The sequence below is a fragment of the Vicia villosa genome, linkage group LG2 (assembly GCF_029867415.1).
Source record: "Vicia villosa cultivar HV-30 ecotype Madison, WI linkage group LG2, Vvil1.0, whole genome shotgun sequence".
Lineage (NCBI taxonomy): Eukaryota > Viridiplantae > Streptophyta > Magnoliopsida > Fabales > Fabaceae > Vicia > Vicia villosa.
In genome coordinates, this window is record NC_081181.1 from 192,968,672 (window position 1) to 192,993,194 (window position 24,523).

General features: G+C 32.5%; 1 protein-coding gene across 1 annotated transcript; it reads left to right on the forward strand.

Annotated features, from left to right (window-relative positions):
• Positions 1–2,944: 2,944 nt before the first annotated feature.
• LOC131653411 (uncharacterized) lies at positions 2,945–10,103 on the forward strand. The gene is made up of 9 exons (XM_058923543.1): positions 2,945–3,063; positions 6,292–6,474; positions 6,622–6,683; positions 7,265–7,377; positions 7,457–7,559; positions 7,878–8,105; positions 8,197–8,415; positions 9,094–9,354; positions 9,498–10,103. Exons 2-9 carry the CDS (start codon positions 6,369–6,371, stop codon positions 9,804–9,806), a joined length of 1,401 nt encoding a protein of 466 aa, XP_058779526.1. The 5' UTR covers positions 2,945–3,063; positions 6,292–6,368; the 3' UTR covers positions 9,807–10,103.
• The last annotated feature ends 14,420 nt before the right edge of the window (positions 10,104–24,523 follow it).

Consider the following 24,523-nt stretch of genomic DNA (forward strand, 5'->3'; position numbering starts at 1 on the left):
TTTTTCTGAAATGCATTTCCGAAATAACCCAATATTTATTAAAATAATTAAAATCAAGGTGAATTAATTGTATAATTTATCGTATTATTATTTTTTAATGTAAATTACGGTATTTAACCATTTAAAAAAACATTACATAAATAAATAAATTATTAATTAATAGAATAAATATAAATCATATCTAAAAAAATTGGTTGAATCATAATGCATTAATTGTAAATATTAGATGCATTAATTGTAAATATTAGATACGATAAAAGATTTTGAATACCAAAATCAATTTAGTGCAATTATTAAATACAAAAATTAGTTTATATTTTGATTTCAAGTAAGTTTCAAATTTTCTTAATTAAATTCTAAATTAATTATCCTTTATTAAAATTAATCATTTAAATTTTAAAATTCATATTAAAAACAATAATAATAGTTTATTGTGAATTATAATTATTGTAATCAATGAATAAAACGATAATATAACTATTCACACGAGGAGGATGACACTCTTATAACTGAGCAACATGATATTCAGAAGGAGTTTATGATGTTCTATGGCAATCTGATGGGAAGAAAGGAAAACCATCTGAAGCATGTTGACATTTAAGCCATGAGGTTTGGTCCTCAAGTTATTAATGCCCAAGGAGAAGCCCTAACAACAATGGTTACTGAGGAGGAAATCCTGAAGGCCTTAAAGGGGCTTGGAGACCTTAACGCCCCAGGTATGGATGGCTATGGTGCCAAATTTTTCAAGTTCAACTGGCCTAAAATTAAGCAGGATGTGATTGCTGCAGTCCATGAGTTTTTTGAGAAAGGTAACTTGCTTAAGGCTTTCAACAGTATTATTGTTACCCTTGTGCCTAAAACTGAAAACCTCACACTTATGAAAGACTACAGACCTATAGCAGTCTGTAATACTTTTTATAAAATATTGTCTAAGATCATAACAAACAGGCTGAGCCCTATTCTTAAAGATATTGTGCATCAGAGCCAAGCAGCTTTCATTCCTGGCCAAGTCATCCATAATCATATTCTCCTAGCCTTTGAACTTATGAAAGGTTATAATAGGAAAAGAGGGACACCAAAATGTATGATGTAATTAGACCTTCAAAAGGCCTATGACATGGTTGACTGGACAACCATGTAGTGTGTTATGAGAGAGGTTGGAATCCCTCAAAAGTTCATAGGTGGATTCTGAAAACTGTTAGCATTGTCAGCTATAGGTTCAATGTAAATGGAAGCTTCATCGAGGAATTGCAGGCCAAGAGAGGGATAAGACAAAGGGATCCTATATCCCCCTTACTCTTTATCTTCATGATGGAGTATCTCAACAGAAAAATGACCCTAATGCAGCACAATCCAGACTTCAATCACCACAACAAGTGTAAGAATCTGGCCATTACCCATCTGTCCTTTGCAGATGCTGCACTCCTTTTCAGCAGAGGAGATCATGTATCTATTGAGCTTATCCTAAAGCTTTTACTCAATTTTCTGAATCAACTGGCCTTATTGTCAACCCCAAGAAATGTAAATTGTTTTGTAGTGGTATGGATGAGATAACTATTTCAAAGGATCCAAATTATTACTGAATTTGACATGGGACAACTTCCCATTAGCTACCTTGGTGTCCCTCTATCCAGTAGAAAACTGACTATTAATCACTACATGCCCATGGTGGATAAAATTGTCAGTAGGATTAGGCATTGGTCCTCAAAACTTCTTAGTTGTGCTGGTAGAATTCTGCTTGTCAAAAGTATATGTCTGGCTATAGCTCAATACTTGATGGCTTGTTTCCCTTTACCTAAAAATGTTTTGCAGAATATCAATACTATTTGTAGGGCTTTTATTTGGGGTGGAAAGAAGAAAAGCCTTGTGGCTTGGGCGAAGGTGTGTAAGCCTATAAAGTATGGAGGTCTTGACATATTCAATCTAGAACTCTGGAATACAGTGGCTTTACTTAAGTGTTTGTGGAACATTTACATGAAAATGGACAACCTGCGGGTTAAGTGGGCCCACTGTTATTACCTCAAAGGGCATGAACCTCTAAATGCAGCTGCCAATAATAACTGTACTTGGATTTTGAGCAGTATCATTAAAAGGAAAACTGATGTAAATATTGTTATCCAAAATTATGATATTATGGTGAGCAAAAGAAAATTTTCTATGAGTCAAGTCTACCACTGCCTGATCCAGGAGAATACCACTATTGATTGGCACCATCTGATGTGCCACAACATAGCTAGGCCTCGAGCAAAGCTAGCCCTGTGGTTATGCTGTCATGGCCGAATGGCAACTAAAGAAAGACTCTACAAGATTGGACTGCTGCAGGATACTAGATGTGAGCTATGTGGTCATGATGTTGAAACTCGTGATCACATTATCTTCAAATGTAAATAGTCGACTGTTATCTAGACAGGAATATGCAATTGGATGCATTTAACTAGCAGAAATGTTGATATCAACTGGATCAAGACTTGGACTCGCGGCAAGGGTTGGAGAAAAGGGCTCTTCAAAGTAGTGACAGCTGAAACAATCTATGCCATATGGACTCAAAGAAACAACTACAATTTTCAAAAAGATTCTTATACTATAGATAGTGATATAAATATTGTATTTGAATTTTAAACAAATCTATTGAATTAAGATGGTATATAATTAATTATATATCTTAATTAATATAATTAATATATTTTGATTTTAATTTTTTTAATAAATATTGAATTATTTTGAAAATGAATTTTTGAAAAAATCTCTAAATTAAATATTAAAATATTTCATAAATGTATCTTCAAAAATATGCCTTGAAGGACATTTTGAGATTTTCAGGAATTTTTTTCACCACTAATTATAAACTATTTAATAATATTAAAAAATCATTATTAAAATTACTTTTTATTATATTTTTAAAAATATTTATTATTTTATATATAAAAAATAATTTATATTTTATCTTTGGATATTAGTATTACCCGACCCGCAGCCATAATTCGACACTCTCCGCTTATCACTACCACCATCTCCCGGCACCAGCTGATTACACCTCCGCACGCACCTTTCTTCTTCTCTCAGGTTTTAATCTATTTCTCTCTCTCATTAACATTATCTTTTCAATTCTCATGCTATTTTACTGTTTGAATTCTTGATTAGTTTATTCACTTCTTTGATTTTCCGTTGATATATTTTTCTTGGACATGCGCAAGATTCGAATTTTATTTAGGATTTATATTGGTTAATTAGGGTTTAACGGGAGACTATTTTCATTTGATTACTTCACAAAAACACTATACCACGCGTTTCAAATCGATGATTTTATTTTTCTGAACTAGTTACTGAAAAGCCCTAATTTTTTCAACTGTTACGATTTTGGAAGAATGTGCCTTGTTCGATGCCTAATTCATTTTGGACGAATGTGCATTTTGTTCATAAATTCTGTTCTGCATTCAAATGTCAGTTGCTGATTTAGTTCATACTTTTGTCCATTGCTGCCGCTTGTTGATTTATTTTTCTTGGAAATGCGCAAGATTCTAATTTCAGTTAGGATTTGGAATTTCTCTCTTGCGGGATTTATATTAGTTAATTAGGGTTTAGTGGGAGTCTATTTTGATTTGATTGCTTTACAAAGACACTATACCGTGTGTTTCAAATCGATGATTTTAATTTTCTGAACTAGTTGCTGAAAAGCCCTAATTTTTTCAAGTGGGTATGTTGATTGTTACGATTTTGGAAGAATGTGCATTGTTGAATGCTCAATTTAGTTCCAATTCTTTTTTTTCCTAGGGCATTTGAGCATACACAGTATCTTCCTCCCTTGGCTTAACTAACGCCAGAAATTGTAAGTTTATGGGAATCAAGTGATAGATGAAGATAAACACATATGATGTCACATGCATCAATGCCATAACAATGCTATTTCACAATATTTACTGCTAAATAACATATCACTAAACAACATTTTTTCAAATTCTGCTATGCAATTAACAACACTGACTGTTTTGAGCTACCTCCCCAGCCGGGTCTCTGCTCAGTAGTCACTATCTCACTACCTGCGTTGCTCATTTTTGCTTGTTGTTTCAATTTTTTCATTCTATTAGAATGGTTCTTCATGTATGAGTTGGTAGTTATAAGGGGTCTGTTTGGATCGATTTATTTGAGCTTATTATCTATTGACATAAGTTTTGTGGCACTGTTTGGGAGATCTTATATAAAAACAGTTTATATTTATAACATTTTTCAAAAATTTTTTGAACTTATTTTTATAAGCTATCCAAGATAGCTAATGAGAAAAATTAATTGTGTATATACAAACAATTTAAATTTATTTTATCCTTTGTTATTAAAATAGCTTATGCAAGCTTATTCTTAAGTGCTTATTTTGGTAAGCACCTGTGCTATAAGCTGCAAATAAGTTGTTTATCCAAACAGGCTCAAGATACTGCTGCAAATTAACTTGACATCCATAAGCCGCCGTGTTTCGGGTTGAAGGGAATGAGTTTGGGTAGCATTAGTTTTGGGGGGGGGGGGGGGGGGGGGTAAGTTCCTCCCTTAATTTTTGTTTAAAATTACGGTCTATTGTGCCAAAGAAGCGGGTATGGATGAATGGGAAAATAATGTTACTAGCAATGTTGTCAATTGCGGATAGCGGAAAATAGAAGATCGTTAAAATTCTGTTATGTGTGCCACTATAGTGTCTTACAACATTTTGTATTTAATAGCGTATTGCAGAACAGTAGTACTGGAACAATAGTAGTTTGCCCAAATTTCTTATTGTGTGTACAATTCATAATAGTAGCACTTTATAAGATAGGGTTCAATGAATCCCAATTTCGATAACCTATTAGGAGTTGGAATGGTTGAAATTTAAAATACAATGAGATCTTTTTCTGTCAGTAAAATCAAATTGGTAATTAATATAATAGAACTGGACTAGTGTAGCTGAATACCAATGTTATCACTGATGTCCTCCCACTCACTCCTATTCTCTTCCCGATTTCCTCCCCCTTCACTCCCTCCCTTTTGCTGCTACTTACCTACCAAAACAACCCAATACCTGCTCTCACATGCTCATTTATGTGAACAAGATGCTATTTTTAGAGTAGGGGATGGGATCACGTGCAAGGACTAAGTTAAAGGGCCAAATGTTAGGGAGATTAAAGAACAATGATATTTTCGGTGTGGAAAATGATGGGTATATTATGAAGGAAACTTATGGATGATATGAAAAATAGCTCGTACTTCTTGCACTTGCACCAAAGGTGTACTTATGAAGCAGTCTTCTTTTTGCTTCCTATCTCTTCATTGTCTCTCTCGTGTTATATGAAAAATTGTCAACTAGTATTGTGTTTAAGAATGACATGGAAACTTAAATCAAATGAAAACTAGTGATTGCTGATTATTTTAATTTATTGAGTGGACTACCTCTCTGTTCGATGCTAGTTAACACATTGATTTTATCAAATGTTACAAGAAATTCTCACCTTTTGTTGATGCTCCATACATTAGTTTTTCTTGGAAATTAAAAATTTGAAAGAGAGAGAAACATTGATTCTCCTCAAATTTGAAAGATTAATTTTATTTAATTAGTTTTTCCTCTCCTTATTATAAGACTCTCCAACAAAGTTTACATGTATTAAGTAGTTGCTGTAATATATTTGTCAAAAACTTGTGTAACTTTTACATTTTTACCCCTATAAATTATTGTTATCCTAGGAGAGAAAAATAATTTACATTTCCCATTGGTGAATTAAATTGGGGTATTTTGTAAAATCATTAATGCATGTGGAGTTTTGAAAAGAGTCTTATATTAAGGGACAAAGAAAAACTAGAAAAAATGGTCTTACAATTAGGAACAAATGGAGTAATAAATCCAACTTTTCCATCAACAAACATTTTCTATAGAAACAGGAGTACCTATGATTTGTGCACTGCACAAAGTTACTGTAGTTGTAGGGTTTCACTGTCGAAGAGAAGTTGAGGTCTGAGGAATCTATTTGTAACTTATAAGCTTCATAAATCTGAAGCGGTATATATAAAATTTTCTTTATTTAAGAAAATCATTGAAAAAGATGCAGACCAAATGGCCGGCAATCAATGTCTTTTTTGGGGCATCATAGGAATTTCCCTTTCATTTGTAAAATATTGAAACTGCACTTCTGCGTTAATTATAAATTATATACATGATAATTGCTCATGGTAGAATAAATGTAAAAGAATTAGGCCTGTGCCATATATAAATAGACTGATTTTATGAAAAGGAAAATGGGGACTCTGATGTCTTTTTCTTGTCACTTGTACATGCAGATAGTTTAGAATCAAACAGTGTCAGGTCATAAATTCATTCCATCACGCAATTGAATTTTCCATTTGAAGCAGCCAAAATGTCACGGAAGGGTTTGATGGAACAAGACTTGAGTACATTGGATGTGACAAAATTGCATCCACTTTCTCCTGAAGTCATATCTCGGCAGGCTACTATTAATATTGGTAATATTTTCTCCCTTATTTTTTTGAAATTGTTACAGCCACATTAGAACACGAACAAATTTCTCATTATAAAATTGTACAAGCTTCTTTTCCATTGATGACTGTTATTGTTAGATGATTGATGAATAGTAAATTAAATCTTGGCAGGCACCATAGGTCATGTGGCACATGGCAAATCAACAGTTGTGAAAGCAATATCGGGTGTTCAGGTATTCCTTTGTCTAAATGTTCTCCTCTATTGTGGTTTTGGCGTAGGGATGAGGATGGTGATGTTTATGCTGTATATATGGTATTCTTGGTACATGGTGATGTTTATACTGTATATATGGTATTCTTGGTACATGGTGATGTTATTTTTTGTCCATACTCCATAACCTACTTGGATGTAAGTGATATTTTTCAATTAAAAAGGAATTATTTACTCTTTGACGTAACTCAAAATGTTATGTTTCATTTAATCCAAGTAGCTAGTGAATTATAAAGTGTGTGAAATCTGAATTACCACCACAGATTTATGAAGTTTGTTATTTTCAATATTTGGGTTTTATTTTGTCTAGATAAGTTGTAACAGTCGGTTCATTTGATTGGTATATGGAATCCAAAAAAAGTGGCCATCTTCTCCTGCCTTTGGATCAATTAAATTGCGTTCCTCTGTTTTTGCATCTTCAGTTTTAAAAAATGGACTTGCATATCAAATGCCATAACACCATATTATATTCTTTGTGCATTTCCCTCTAGCTTTTTATTTTAATGCTGTTGATCTTCCTGGTTTCCCATGAATGTCGTGCAGACTGTGCGTTTTAAAAATGAGTTGGAGCGTAACATTACAATCAAGCTTGGTTATGCAAATGCAAAAATATATAAGTGTGAAGATGAAAGATGTCCAAGGCCTATGTCCTACAAGTGGGTATTTATTTTCCGTTTGCTGTTATATTATCAGGTTATTTCAACAATTGGTGATGTGATAATTTTTTTGCTACAGGGCTTATGGAAGTGGAAAAGAAGATAATCCTATGTGTGATGTGCCAGGATTTGAAAACTGCAGGATGAAATTACTGAGGCATGTTTCTTTTGTCGATTGCCCGGTAAAGTTCTAAACTTTTATTTGTCTAGGGCTGTTTTATGGCAAGTTTCATCATATTTATAACTTAATGTAGGATTACTTCCATAAATGTACGTATTTGATTTGATTTTTTTTATAAAACCATGATATTATCTGCTATGTCTAAGGTTATCTCATAGGACTAATTTTGTTGTCTAAGTATCTTAGACTATCTCTTGAAGAATAGTTGCGATATCCTAGACTGACACTGCATATTACCATGATAGAGCATCATTTGACGGAACTGCTTAAGGCTTATACATATATATGATATTTGCTTTTACATATACAATTTCTGTAGGGTCATGATATTCTCATGGCTACCATGCTTAATGGAGCAGCAATCATGGATGGCGCTTTGCTACTCATAGCTGCTAATGAAAGCTGTCCACAACCACAAACCTCTGAGCATCTAGCTGCTGTGGAAATTATGCGTCTTCAGCACATGATAATTCTTCAAAACAAGGTTGACCTAATTCAAGAGAATGTGGCTATCAATCAGCATGAAGCAATTCAGAAGTTTATACAAGTAAGTTTCCTGTGAAGAGATTTCTACTATGCAAGAGAATTGCCTTTTGCTAACTTACATGATGCTCTCTTTGTTTTTGGTGGCTTACCAGGGAACGGTTGCTGATGGTGCACCAGTGGTACCTATTTCAGCCCAGTTGAAGTATAATATTGATGTTGTGTGTGAGTATATCGTGAAAAAGATCCCAATCCCTGAAAGGAACTTTATTTCTCCACCTAATATGATAGTAATTCGGTCTTTTGATGTCAACAAACCTGGTTTTGAGGTTGATGAAATAAAAGGAGGTGTAGCTGGTGGAAGCATTCTGAGGGTAAGTCTTTTGGTGAATATTGCAGTATTGTGTTTGATTTGCACAGGCGTGACTTCATCTGCATCATATGCAGATGTTAGTTTTCCTAATAAATTTATATTTTGGAACGATTTATGCCTTAACTCGAATGCTGAGTGATTTTTAAAAGTTTTTTTATTTTAAAATAAGCATCTTCAGAATGTTTAATCTATGCTAGAATTTGAAATGCCTCGAAAATAATGCCGAGGACTAGTACTATGAAACATGAACACCCAGCATATGAGAAACAAGTTGCATTCTAATTTGTTTTTGGAAATTATTTTGAGGACTAGTACTATGAAACATGAACACCCAGCATATGAGAAACAAGTTGCATTGTAATTTGTTTTTGGAAATTATTGGGGACTATGAAACATGAACACCCAGCATATGAGAAACAAGTTGCTTTCGAATTTGTTTTTGGAAACTATTCTGTTCTTGTAATTTTCCTAAATACCTAGAAAAATTGGCCATTCTATTTCAAACCAGAACAAAGGAATGAACTTAGTATTATGATTTTACCTAAAACCTATTTGAGTTTGTCAATGATGAATTTTCAAGTGACAGAGGCCATGGATTCTGTTAAATATGAGCTGAGTCTTGAATCAAACATATTGGTACATTCTTTTTTAAACACATCTAACAATTTCTTCTCTACAGGGTGTTTTGAAGGTCAACCAATTCATTGAAGTTCGACCTGGGATAGTTGTTAAAGACGAGAGTGGAAATATTAAGTGCACACCTATATACTCTAGAATAGTTTCATTGTATGCTGAACAAAATGAGCTTCAATTTGCTGTGCCTGGAGGCCTCATTGGTGTTGGAACAACAATGGATCCTACTTTGACGCGTGCTGACAGGTTGGTAGGTCAAGTTCTTGGAGAAGTTGGATCACTACCTGAGGTTTTTGTTGAGCTTGAGGTATGTGGCTATGCCTAATGGTTTATCATTTTATGCATGCCTGCCTACTGTCAATTTGAATAGCCAAATCCTTTACAGTTACTCAATTTCCTTTCTGTGCTTGGAAAATATGGAAAATCTTATTTTACCGACGAATTTTGCAGGTGAACTTTTTCTTGCTTCGAAGGCTTCTTGGTGTCCGAACAAAAGGATCCGAGAGACAGGGAAAGGTATCTAAGCTGGCCAAATCAGAAATGCTAATGTTGAACATAGGATCAATGTCAACAGGAGCCAGAGTAATTGCCGTGAAGAATGACTTGGCAAAATTGCAACTTACATCTCCTGTGTGCACTAGCAAGGGTGAAAAGATTGCACTCAGTCGACGTGTTGAGAAGCATTGGCGTCTTATCGGGTGGGGTCAAATCCAAGCTGGAATCACTATTGATGTCCCTCCTGCACCCATCTTTAGTTGAAGACAGACAAGAAAAGAAAAGACAGACAAGAAGAGAAAAAGAGACAGACCTCGAGAAAGCACTTTTTAAAAAAAATAGATAAGAGATGAATTTAGATATATGGGAAGGGAGACAATATTTGGGAACCATTTTTGTGAGATGGAGAAGAAAACATTTGGATTATCGTTTTTTGTTTTTGCATTATGAAATACTTGTTGTTTTCTTTACTGTCAACCTATTTTTGAAGTTGTATCAAATACTGATTGTGTTTAGACTAAAAGCAAGTGTTCACTATTCAGTGAGCACTGTTTCATTCCATGGCATGATGCATTCTTAGGTTGTCTGAGGTAAAGTAGTTATTCACTAATGACTACGCGCATAGTGGAATTGTCCGCAAGAACCAACATAGTTTGGAAAAAATTCCCATTTGGATCATCTTCTCTTTAAAGTGTCTTTTCTTTTAAACATCAATTTTCTTTGATTAAGGGTGACATCTCAAACTTCTATTTGGAAATCTTACAATACATTTTTAGTCGAACATCACAATCCAAAGTGAGATTTCAAAGTAGACAAATGAAAGAAGCATCATATGTGTGCAATTTCAGTTCATGTTTCTCTTATTCTGAATCTAAGTATTTCAGTTCATTTTCATGTGAATCGATTATGATACCAGTGATTATTATAATGTTCAAGTAATTGTAAGGCTTTTGATTGAGTTTACTATAACTGTAAGTTAAGTGTCTAGCGGTATAATTAACGTGTTCAAGTTCATTGTTGGGTTAGTCTTGTGTAGTTTCAAGTCAATTGTTGTGTTAGTGTACTATAACTTTATGTTGGAATAAAATGTTATTGGCATATGTTGAAATGAAATCAAAATGAACAAAACCTTAGTTCACTGCAACAATCTGTGCTACTGTACTGAAAAAAATCGATATAATTAAATGAAATTATCATTTGTATTAGTGTACTGTACAAAACATGTTTACATTCAATATGGACCAAATGTACCAATTTTCTTTACCACAATATATAAAATATGCAATGTATCAAACTTGTTCTCCATTATGGTTACAATTGCACCAGTGCACTAATATGCAATGCATCAAACTTGTTCTCCATTATGGTGACAATTGCACCAAAGTATAGCAATATGCAATGCACTAAACATGTTCCATGTTTTCGTTCAAATTTCATCAATCGTGTTCCTATATTTGGGTAAAATTGCACAAAATGCACCAAAATATACATAATAATAAGAGATTCAAAATATAGTAAAATGAACACATCAAACATGATACATTTTAATGATATCTAAAATATTACATCATAAGATAACTGATACATCATCATTCATATTGAAAATAAACTACTTACTGAACAATTGCGTGTCAAATGAGATCACATCGTATCTATATTTATATGCATAAGGACGGTTCACAATAAGTAATGCAATCATTATAATCTACACAATATTAAAGTTAATTCCTGCTAATTGATCATAACGGATTCTTAACACTCCCATTTGTTAGAGATATTATTCAGATATACTTGTGTATAGTTCACATACGTCGTTAGTAACTACTTTCTGTTACTTGTATTTGTGCGTTCACCGTTAGAAACAGTAACGGTATTGTATTGTATATAAACCTTGCCACTGCTCCTTATGCCGTTGATGAATGAATCTACATTTTCTATATCTTATCCTTTTTGCTTTCTCTGCACTTCACCTTCACAGAGTGAAGGATGAAGCTTGAGTTTCAACTCTAACATGGTATCATTCGCACGTTTCAATCTTTCGCACTTCCCTACTCGTTAGATTCAGTTCATCCTTCGTCACCGCACAATCCAATCCTTGCTGGATCATTCTTGAAGCTCGTTCTTGAAGCTCAACCATGAATTCCGACGAAAATCCATATTCGGTACTCAAATCGCAAGAACACTCTACTGGTTCTGCTGCAATCAAATCCACCAACTCCCTTAAACCGAAGCTCTCAATTAAGCTTCAAGACAACAACTATCTTTTATGGAATCAACAAGTGGATGGAGTTATCTTATCTCAGAAGAAGCATAAGCTCGTGGTGAATCTGGTGATTCCGCAAAAGTTCAAGAATGCTCAAGATCGCGTTACAGGTACGATTTCTGATGAATACCCACAAGCACTTGATATCTTCCTGAGTCTTTCAATGGATCCCCCTGAATCAGAAGAAGCTTGACATTGGGATCCATGGGAGTATAAATAGGATGATAATCAACCATATCAGTTTCAGTTAGGATGTCTAAAGCATACTTGCGTTGGTTGATTGTAATGCCTGATGAGGATTGGGAAACTTCAATGTCTAAGAAGTATCTGAGTGGACCTAAGTCTTTTGTTAGAAATTTGTGGCTCTCTTTCCAGCTTTGTGTCGAGCATAATTCTTAAAAGCCTTCTCTCTGGCTATTTTTCAACTTGGTTGCAAGTAATCCTTCAAACGAAAGGGAAACTTGAAAGGGAAAATGTAAAGAGATAAGCGCAGATGCTTGGCTATCCACAAGGAGTTGGACGATTTGCAGGAGATGTCCAAGCTTGCTGACTCTTTACAAGAGGAGGAAAAAGCCCATGATTTTTCTTCTACTCTGAATGCTCGAGTTGTTGAGATGGAGTCCTCCCTTAAGGCAGAGAAAAAATGGCGTCAAGAAGCTTTTGACTTTGTTGCTTATGTAAATCGCAGCATGGAGGAGGACCGAAAGACTCTTCGGCGAGAAGCAGAGGCATTGAGGCACTAAAGGCTCTTAAGAGAGATGTGGCCGGTTTGAGGCAGAAGTTCCATGATTCTCTTTGTGTAGGGCATGATCGAGGTCTGTGATCAGGTCGTGCAAGTTCTGGAAAGCCTATTCATGTAGAAATTGTGTGAGACTTTTTTGTGTGTTTTTGGTAAAATGTATGATCCCTTTCACGATTCTAGGATCAAAACCTTTATAAAAGATCATCTAGGCCTGAACTAGATAGTTAGGAAACAATTTTCTTATTCCATTCCCAGAATCATAGAATGGAGAAGACCAAGTCTTTCTTCAATCATGGGAGGAACAATTTTCCTCCCACTATTCACTTTCCTTGTTCGTTTATCTTAAACCACCTTAGAAAAAATGTATATTACATGAGACCGACTACTGGTTTTGGGCTTAAGCCCAACTGGATGACTTGTAATGTTCTTTAGGCGGCCACCCTGCTTTATGTGCTCTGGGCGACATGTTGTACTTAGAACTCCTAGGGCGATCAAGCTTTATTTAGGGCGCTCGGCCCCTTAATTCCATCACAAACCATTTTTTTAAGTCCACTAACCTATCTTAGTTCAAAAACAAAAATAAAAGGGAATGAAGTTATAATCAAAATCATGATGAATTTAATTTGGAAAATAGGTGGTTACACCTCTTCAAAGGATGACATCATTTGATGACCAGTTAACACGATATTAGGAGATCAAATGACCTTGAAGTTGAATAGTAGTTGTATCACCCAAATGCTACATTGTTTGTTTCTCAACTTCAATGGCCATGCCTTTGTCTTTTACCAAATTATTATAGGTAAATTTTTGGAAGTGACTATTAGAAATTCACTATTTAGAAACAAATTTATTTTTGTCTTTTTAAAATTAATAGGCTTGAAAAGTAATACCAAGTCCAACAAATTCTTTATTTAGGAGAGTGATCTTCCATTATGCTAAGAGTTTTCAAAGATTAGTCTCAAACTATCAAGCACGGACATCCCGAACATGACTCCGACATCGACACGATGAAACTGATAATAATTTAAAAAAATTAATAAATTAAATATAATAATAAATGTCGGTGTAGGTGTCAAAAACTGATATGAACACGGAGACGCCTTATTTCAAAGATATTGGTGTTACATATATGTCTCAAATCATTAATTGTTTTAGATTTGATTACCTATTAAAGAACGGGTCTAACATGAAAATTAGATATTTCAATGGAGTATGTACCCCCTTGATACAAGGCTTGGAAAGTTGTCATATGAAAATATTTATGAAATTAATTAATGATTCAACAAAAAAATCACATTGGATATAAGGTTGCGATGGTGAGGAAAATTCAGAAGGAGGGGAAGGACAATTTTTATCCATGAAGACTCAGTATAGGTTCAAGTCCATGCACGATGACACTAAAATACTGAACCCAACAGAGCATATTAGGATTTCGTGTCATTTTTTAAATTCCAAAACAAACATTATCTATCTTCATTGAAATTTTCTATGTATATCATTCATAATAAAAAAGCAAGATGAGAACTTTGGCAAGTTTGCCAAATGTCATCATTTTAGAGAGTATTCTATTTTTGTTATTTCTATTATAGGAAAGGTTTCCATTTATATCAATCTTATTAAAATAATTATTTTAATTATTAATATTTGTTATTAAATTACTTTCTCTTAATTGTTGGGCTTTTAAATTGAATATATTGTTGTGCTGGTTCACCTTGGGGAAGCGAATAATCATCACCCTCAAAAAGAAAATATGCACGCTTGAAAACCTGTGTTCTTAAAGATATCAACAACCGAATCCATCCCTTCCACTTCCAATCATCCTCGGGTCCTCCATAAATCAATGCTTTCTCTTTTCCAATTCTTGATTCTTCAAATTTTTTATGTTTTCAAATGCATCGGTAAATTGACTCACTACATCTGACATCAATTGGGAAGCTTTCCAGTGTACTTTTATAGTCTATAAATATTGGGAGCATCACAATTCATTCTCCAACAAAAACCCTAACCATAGAAACTGCGACGGCGCTATAAAAACCGTCGTTTTCTCCGATCAAATCACAACGACTCATCCTTTCCGTTCTCCTTCTCTCAAGCTCAAGAGCGGCGGCGACTCTCTTCATCTTCTCTGGCGATCTCAACCTCTTCTTCATCTTCTCTCCTTCCGATTCGCTAACGGTGGCGGCAGTGATGATTCACGATTTGGGAACTGATGATGACGTTGCTTGCATTTTTGAGGACTGATTATGATGTTGCTTGCGTTTTTTAGAACTGATGGTTCACATTGTTGATGTTGAACGGTCCGGTCGTTCGTTGAGATATGTAGAAATGGGTTAGATTTGTTGTTCTTTCTTAACCTCTCTTCCTAGAACATATCTTTTCCATGAAATTGAACCCAAGTGGTTGTGGTTTTGGGAGCAACACCACACTTTCAGAACCTCCGATGATGATATCGATATGTCAAAACCTAAATATTACATTCTTGATATGTTCCCTTACCCTAGGTTCTGAATTGTGGTTACTTCGATTATTCAATTTTTCTATTCATATTGAGAATTACAATGAAATTTAGATTATGATTTGTGTTTTTTTGTTGTTGCAGTGGAGCTGGTTTACATGTTGGACATCCGCTTGGATACACTGCCACTGATATTTTAGCTAGGTTTAAACGAATGCAAGGATATACTGTCTTGCATTTAATGGGGTGGGATGCTTTTGGATTACCTGCAGATATGCAATTGAGGTCTCTTTTTTTCTTCTTTTTTTCTTGCTTCTTATTATAATGTTACTGCCATTTCTGTGTTATTTACAATCTTTTTAGGTTATTTTTTGTCTTTTTAATTGCCTTTGTCTCAGAGAGGAACTCACCCGAAGCTCACCATAGTGACGAATTTTAATCATTTAACTCTCAGGTTAACTGATGACAAGTTAGTTTTACTCTAAGGAAGATCTTTTATTTAGTTATTGATTTAAATGATTAGAAGTATCCTAGAATTATTAAAATTTGCTGATGCTGTTGTGCCAGGAATGAACTTATGTGGCAAATTTTGGTCCATATAAAGATCACTATTCTTTAGAAAATTTTGTGAAGTTGTAGTCGTGAATATTTAAGTAGTTTGTTAAGTCTCACTGTCCCTCTATCAACTAGAACCTATTCAGAAAGAAAACTTTTTTTGTTATAAAATAGGTTCTAACTTGATGCTGGGATTGAGAACTTTTACCTCCAAACATGAATTTTAACATCTATTTTACCGTTGATGATGGTGGTTTCTCAACTTTCTACTGATGTTCAAGATATGTCTCAGACTCAACAGGTGAAAAGGAAGAAAATTTTTGTTAAAAGATGGAGAGAGGAATGGAAATACACTTACAAATTGGCCTATGTTGATGTGAAGGACGGGACACTGAGGATTTACATATCCATCTGCAAGTAAATTGGCAAGAAGCATCGAAGTAGTCCTTACTAGAATTAAGGAAGTCGTAATATGCTTATGAGTGTGCTTCAGGAACCAAATAATGGTTTGCTTCATAAAGAGACTATTCATCTTCAATCATCCTCCAAAGATAAAATTATGGAGGACAAACCTGTTTATGTAAAAGGTTGGCCATGTCTGCATGCTATTATATTAACTGAAATGGGCTAATTATGTTTTTAGTTTCATTAAAAACGTTAATGGAATGTATTACGTTTTTCAAATTTTTGAGTTAGCTACAAAATCATTTTAATCAAAAACTTCAATGGCTTATTTCTTTTTTTCTTGATTGAATTTCTTGATGCTTAAATGTGCATTATTCATTTTATTGATAAAAAAATGCTTGCATTCTTTTGGGTATTTCCTGACAAATTCCATATCAACAACAGCGGGATCAATTCTTCAAGCTACACTAAAAAGGATCCTCATGAGATCGAGTTCATTCATGCTTTGGTGGTTCAAGTCGCATTGGTTTTTATTATGTTAGTTTTTGTGTTGTCTGCTGCTGTAGAATTTTTGTGCATACGTGGTTTCAGAGCGCCTGAAGCAGTCATCTTTCATTAGTCTCATCCAGCCGTGGAGTTCAAAATTTCATCTGTCATGTCAGCTTGTGCTTCCTACAACATTCAGCTATGGTAGTTTTAAGGAGCTGCGAGGTCTGACTATTGTCAACATTATCAATCAGTTTCGGCTGTTGGTTAGGGGTTTGGGGGAGTTTTCAATTGGCATTTTAATGTATTTATGCTTTTGTTATCTTAAATTTGCTTGTGGTTGGATCTGGTTCTGGGGTCTATTGGTTCATTGCTTGAGGCGTTTCCTATCAATTGCTTAGGCGAAGGGGCTCTGTCTAAAGTTACCGGTGTGTTTAGGGAATTGGTGGATGTTTGTGGCAATTTATTTCATGGTTAGAGCTAGAGGTGGTAATTTAGTAATCAATATCAAATTGTTTTGCTGATTTTCTGTAATTTGTAGCTGATAGCACGTCTTCTGCCAGACTATAATTTCTAACAAATAACACATCTTCTGCCATTTTCTATGATTACATTTTTTTTTCATACTTTCCAAATTACATTAAATTATATTTTATGAAAAGAATTCAACTTCTAGAAATATGTATAGTAGCTACTACTACTTTTCATTTAAGAATCTTTCTGTTTCTACAAACCATCAAAAAGTTGTATTTAGTCATATTAAATATTCAAAATCCCAATTGTATTAGTTTTTAGAGAGATTGTATCTCTTGCAGAAAAATTCATGAAAGTTTGTATATAATCAAACTTAGCACTTATAAGGATTGATGATTGATAGTATTTATTTATTGTTTATGGTTGAGTCTTAACCATGTGATGTTTTTTTCTTCATTTCAAACTATTAAGACTTCAATTTGAATGGTAGAACCAATTTATGCCTTTCCTTCTATTCTGGTAACTAAAAATATTATGCAAAATTTGCTTACACTTAAATTGCAAATGGTATAATCAATCACTTTGTATCTACGAACAAATCGGCATACCAAATAATGAATAATAAGATTTCGAATTTTTAATATGCATTAATTATAAATAACAACGATTAATTAATACATATACAAATAATGAATAATAAGATTTCAAATTTTTAATATGCATTAATTAGATAACAATGATTAATTAATACATATACATGTAGACAAGTATATATTTGGAGATTTAGAGGGATAAATTAAATAAATAAAATAAAATTTCACTAAAATTAATTTTTGGAAGGAACAAATTTTTAATATGACACTGAGTAATAAGAACAAAATATTTTTAAATTAAGTATTTAATTATTTTAAAAACAAAAGCCTACGTTATTTGATACAAGAACAAAAAGAAAACTTAATTCCTTCCAATCAGAACTTTAGTGGATTCATTTTTATTTCAAATATAATAAATGAAACTAAATATTTATTTAATTTTTAATATTAATTATCTTAAAATAATCGAGATATTATTAATTTAGTTATTTAAAAAATACTATAACTATAAAATTTTATTTAAAATTACTCATAACGTATGGGTCTATACATAAAATAAATGATTCTTTTTCACGAAATTTTTATAACAATATAATGTAATAAGTTACTCATTATTTATTTTAAACAAATAAATAATTAGACTTGGTACAAATATATGACTGATTTAAAATATAATATTTTTAAGAATTTAACATTAATAAAAGACTGCTTGGGTATATTCATCACGGAAATTATTTAGTTGAAATGTATAAATAAGAACTGATCATTATTAATAGTTTTAATTATTTATTTTAAATTTTTAATCACCCGGTTTATGCGAATGAATATAAACCGTTAGATTTTAAAATAAATGGTAGAGATTATGTGTCAATCTTTTTTTCTTTCTCCTCTATTATTTAAATAAATCATGGAGGAGAGAGAAAAAAAACAGCGACACATAATCTCCACCATTTATTTTAAAATCTAACGGTTCAGATTCATTCTCTCATTCTCACATTCTCATATAATATATATATATATATATAAAACATATATTTCAGAATTTTACAAATAAGAATTATACAAATAAATTTAGTTGAATAATTTTATTTATATATTATTGATAACAATGACATTTTATCTATATAATAGTACTGTAAATAAATTATGAGTGTTTTAAAATGAGATTTCTTACTTTAAAAAATATTTAACACGTGCCTCGCACGGGTCTAAGTACTAGTAATAGTGTAACCTCAAATTTCTTTATAATATTATAGATTTAACTCCTTACAATATATTTTTTATATACAAATTAATATTTTATTCACTTTATATCACATAACATCAATCATCATGCTAATTTAATAAGTAGAATAAATATTTGGTTTACATAGTTATAATGGATTTATTTATTAAAGTTGATAAATATAATTTTGTAATGACTTTGTTCTATATATCTTCTAACAGAAAACACACTTAATATTCTTTTAGGCTATGTTTGGGAGTTTGGAGGGGAGGGGAGGGGAAGGCTTCCAAAAATGAAATTTTAAAAAAATATATAAAAATATTTGACATTTTTTGAAAAAATGATTTTGTTTAGAATGATAAAAGAGTCATTATGATTACTAAATTTTTAATTTTCAGAATACTATAACAACCTAAAAGATATTTGGAAAATTTATGTAAGCCCTTCAAAACCCTCCAAAACCCTCATTCAATACAATTTTTGAGTTCCCCATTTTATGGGGTTTTTGGTGTTATGAATAAACTCAAACCCTCCAAAACCCTCCTACCCAAATTTTTTTTATCCTTTTTACCCAATTCTTCTTATTTTTCAAAGCCCCCCTCCCTTCCCCTCCAAACTCCCAAACATAGACTTAGGCAATCACAGAATATATATATATATATATATATATATATATATATATATATATATATATATATATATATATATATATATATATATATATGATCAAATGACACTAAAGTGTCAAAATTTTATTTGACACCAAATTTTAATTGTTAATAATACTCAATCAAGGAGTTAGCCGAAAAAATAAACTATATATATTTTATTATTATTTTATTTAATATAATTTTTTATCAATTCTTTTAACGGTTAAGATTTAATGTCAAGTAAAACTTTGACACTCATTTGATCCTATCGATATATAAATATACTCCCTCCGTTTTTTATTATAAGTCGTTTTGGAAAAAAAATTTGTATTTAAATATAAGTCGCTTTACAATTCCAATGAATAATTAATGCTACTTTTCCTATTATATCCTTAAATATTTATTATTCTCTCTCCTTTCAATTATATAAATTTATCTTCCATATGTCATTAATGAAGGATAATTTTGTAAAAACCTTCAAAATTTCTCATTTTCATACAACAATTATTATTTTTCTTAAACTGTGTGAAAAGTCTAAAACGACTTATAATAAAAAACGGAGGGAGTAACTAACAACATGAAGATTCAATTATAGTCTTTGAAGTCACATACAAATATACAATCACTTTCAACTTCTAGGTACATCCACAAATATTTCCAATGCACGTCATATTTTTAGGAGGATCACACCCAATATATGGACAATCATGGTCATGAATACAAAAATCAAACGCTGCAACACAAAACAATGATAAAATATTATTGAATGTGGATGAAAAATTGTGCATAAGTTAAAAGAGAGATTTTTGAAAATGATCATAATTAAAAGACCTTACCGTCGATTAAAACAAGAAATGATGAAAGAAAGATGACCATAACATATACAAACTTGAAAACTTTAGCCATATTTTTCCTTATTTGCATTTTTTACACATAAAATTGTTTGAGTACTTAATAATATAGAAAACCATGTTATGCTTACTTCAATTAAATAGTATATATAGTAATAAACTTTTGAAATAATTAGAATAATTATTGAATGTCTCTTATGTAAATTGATGTGTTGCGGTTGTCCTTTAGCTTGACGATTTCATTTACTTGAATTTAGTAAGAAATGTAGTAAATTGGTTATCAAAATTCAATTTCTTTTTGAAGTAGGCCAAAAGATCAAAATTCAATTTTTATTATAACCTTCCATGATTATATTTTATTTCTTTTTAATCTTTCATGATATTTGAAATGGATTCATATTGTTTGTTTCATTTTTTTTATTAAAAAAAAGGAAGGTGTAGCAATGACACAGTTCTCGCTCTTGAAATGAGAGTGTAATACGGTGGGAGAACTGACTTTTAGTTTTGTTTTTCGCAAAATATGTTGCGGTTAGCAAGATCCGCCACCGAATTTTATTTTATCCAATTTAGAAAAAGTATAAAAGAACAGGAAATACCTTTAAAAGATTTTGAGTTCGGGGGTAAATTATACAAAAGGAATGTGTTAGCACCCTTTGTATCCATGGTTATTGGGCTTTTAATTGTTTAGCTCACTTCATTTTGTTTGATGCGTGTGTTTTGAAAAAGATTGGAGGTGCCAATAGTAAGGCAGACTTTGTAATGATTCTTGTATCAGTCCTAAAAAATGTATACAAAGTGTTTTGAAAGTTTCGTTTGAAAAAGGTGTGGTGTAAAAAGCATTTAGTCTTTTAAGTTGTGAGCAAGCATTTAAGAGCTACTTACCCCCAATTTGTAAGGTCTTTCTTGTTCTTAACATTTCTTTTAGGAGATAGCACTATACATACTTTAGTGGGTAGGTAGTCCTATCTTTTGGATGTGAAGGGACGGACGAAGGGTCATCATATGGTCATTGAAGGCAACATGGTAGGGATACCTTAGCAATTTGAAGGGTATCATAATTTTTCCGTATGAACTCCGAGGGACAAGATCATTTTTCGTAGGCAACTCGTAGGGTCATCGAGGGACTATGATCTTTACATTGAAGGGACTATGATGATATTACTCGTAGGCAACTTTGCTAAGATACCCCTACATTCGAGGGACATGACTATTATAATCGAAGGCAACAAAGAAGGATTACCTTAAAGGTGTATGTGTGAAAGTGTGGTGGGTTCAATTATTTAATTTTGAATTAGGTTATCTAACGATTGATTTTAATCTTATCATACAATCCTATTAAGATATACATCTAAGCAGTTATAGGGTGTAGAAAGTAAACAGAGTATAGGCCCTAGTTACTATTGCATGGCTTTGGGGCAGGTACATAATAAAAAAACCCTTGCAGAAAATAAATGTGAAAATTAAAGTCTCAAACTATTACATCCTGTGAGCAGTTACAATATTTAGAAAAATAGTGCGAGGAAAATAAATCTACGCAATATATTACAAAAAAATTGGACAATCCTATACAATTGTTCTAAGAATTAGATAACAGAAGAAAATAAAAGTCAGAAAAGAAAATGTTTTAATAGTGATTAAATTGATTATAAATAATTAAAAGGAGTTAATTTAAAAAAACACCAAGTCTTAATCCTAATTAGTTAAATTAATTCTAAGATCCTAACTAAAATTAAGTTTTATATTATTTAAATTAATTATTTACAAGGAAACCTAAAAATCTAGTTTATTGATTATATATATTTGTATTTTTGTAATTTGATTTTAAAAACCTAATTTAAACAAAATTCACATTTTACATTGTTTAATAATAATAAGTTAGTTTAGTTATTTACAAATAGATGATAAAAAAATTTAATTTTTTGGTTTATTTTTTATTAAAGCATTAATTAAAATTAAATAATAGATATATACAAATTAATTCAATTAATTAAGAAAAATAGAAAAAGAAATTAATTTAATTACTAAAAACCCTAATTCTAATCATTTACAAATTGATTGAGATAATTAATTAATAAAAAAAAGTTAATTCATGCCTAAAAACCTAATTTTAATATATATATATATATATATATATATATATATATATATATATATATATATTTTATAAATTTATCATTATTCTTCTACCTCCGTACCTGCCATTTCCTTGTTTATTGTGAGGTGCATTCGAGCTATTCATCTATTCTCGTGGATATTTGCAAATTCATCCTCAATCTCCTCCACTAGATCTCACTAATTCCAGATCTGAAGGACCAGAACGCGCTGCTCTACCATAGATCTCCACCACACTGAATCAGGTTTTCATTTTCGCGCTCATTTCTTCTTTTGTCATGTAACTGCCCCAAAGCCTTGTAATGACTTATTGTATTCCTTCTATATTTTGCCTATATTTTCCCTGCAGGTGTTTATTGTAATAGTTTAGAATTATATTTCCGCCTTTATTTTTCTGCCCACAGGTGTTTATTGTAATAGTGTAGGAACTTTTAATTCTGCCTTTATTTTAATTGCGTGGTTAGTAATCTTAGGGAGTGCAAGCCTTGTTAAAATGAATTAGCCCACTTATCTACAAGATAAATAACTGAATTTAACCACGTGATTGTGCCACACACACACCTTTAGGGTAGCCTTTCTTGTTGTCTGTTGCCTTATTGTTTGTTGCCTTGTTGCCTTATTATTTGTTGCCTTTAAAATAGTCAAGTCCCTTGATTCCGAGGATACCTAAAGCAAATGTTGCCCTCAGTTCATTCATCATCAAATTTGTCCCTCGAAGTTGCCTCGGTAAATGATGATTTGTCCCCATTGCTAAGGTATCCTCGCATGATGCCTAATGTAACACCCATATATAAATACATACATCAAAGCATATACATATACATGAATCCAAGTATTTGGTACTGAAAATACTTATAAGTTCCTAGTCAACACATTATACATATTAATGCCCAAAATACAAAAGTTCTAACAATGGCATAATACATACAAGATGTTCAAACAAAATACTAAGAACTAGATCAACAATGATCACGAAAGAAAATCCACAACGGAAGCTTCGCCATACCCAAAAGAAACATAAGGAATAAGGAATCAAACTGCTTTCTCCTTACCCTTCGCGGAACCTGTAGTACCTGAAATCAATATATAATGGGGTGAGATACAAATCTCAGTGAGTTCCCTATCCTATGGATCCTCTCGGCCTTACAAGGTTCTAGCCTATAAGTCTCAAGTCATAAAGGGAACTAGACCTTGAGTTCACACACTAACATTATATGGAATCATACATAGAGTTCAACAACTCAAACACAATATTACTAATCGGAAAACCGTTTCCAAGGTATCCCTCTATTCCTGTCCCCTTCTACGTCTAGGAGGTGGCACGAGTCATGGATCCTTTGGGAAATCTTGACATACGAAATGGATTCGGATTCATGAGCCTTCCCCCATGAATCGTCACTTCACATGGCCCGTACACCATCACAAGTCTCTACCCTTAGGTTCCATTCGTACACAAAAGCGGGAATCAAACCTGCCAAGATTATTAGTGCCTCTCTGCACAATGCCTCTCTGCACATGGAATGCCTATTAGCATTCAAAAGAAAAGAAATAAACAAAAACAATGGTTCCGATTAGTACATCATACAATGGTGGTCGCTCACGCAAACCACTAGGCCTGTTAGCCCTTCATACATTGGTGATCGCTCACGCAAATCACTAGGCCTGTTAGCCTTTCCTCATAAGATTCTAAATACACGTATGTTCCACATAATGTTCATCCTAGGTACTCTTTGTTAAGCTACATAACCTAACAAATCCTAGTTTTCCTCACTTAATCTCTTATTCGTATAACCCATGTAGTTTTCGAACCTCTTGATACATATCTGTATACGATGAAGTATACCAATCCTCCTGCAATAGGATTCACCCAAACAAATACAATATACTAGGTTACACCAAAGGCAACCAACAATTTTCATCATTTCCCTGTAAACAAATGGCAAGTTATCACAACTATATAGCAATTAATCAATGTGCTAAAAGTATACCGTTCACATAATTCCGAACGATAAAACAACTCGAGGAATCAACTATTTTTCCCGATTCCCGATTAAATAATTCTTCTTTCGATCCCAAAACCTACACTACTAGAAAGTACACACTTCTAGCTTCCTACCACTTCGAACGGTGATTAAAACAGAGTTATGGTTCAAAAGTTATGATCGAAACA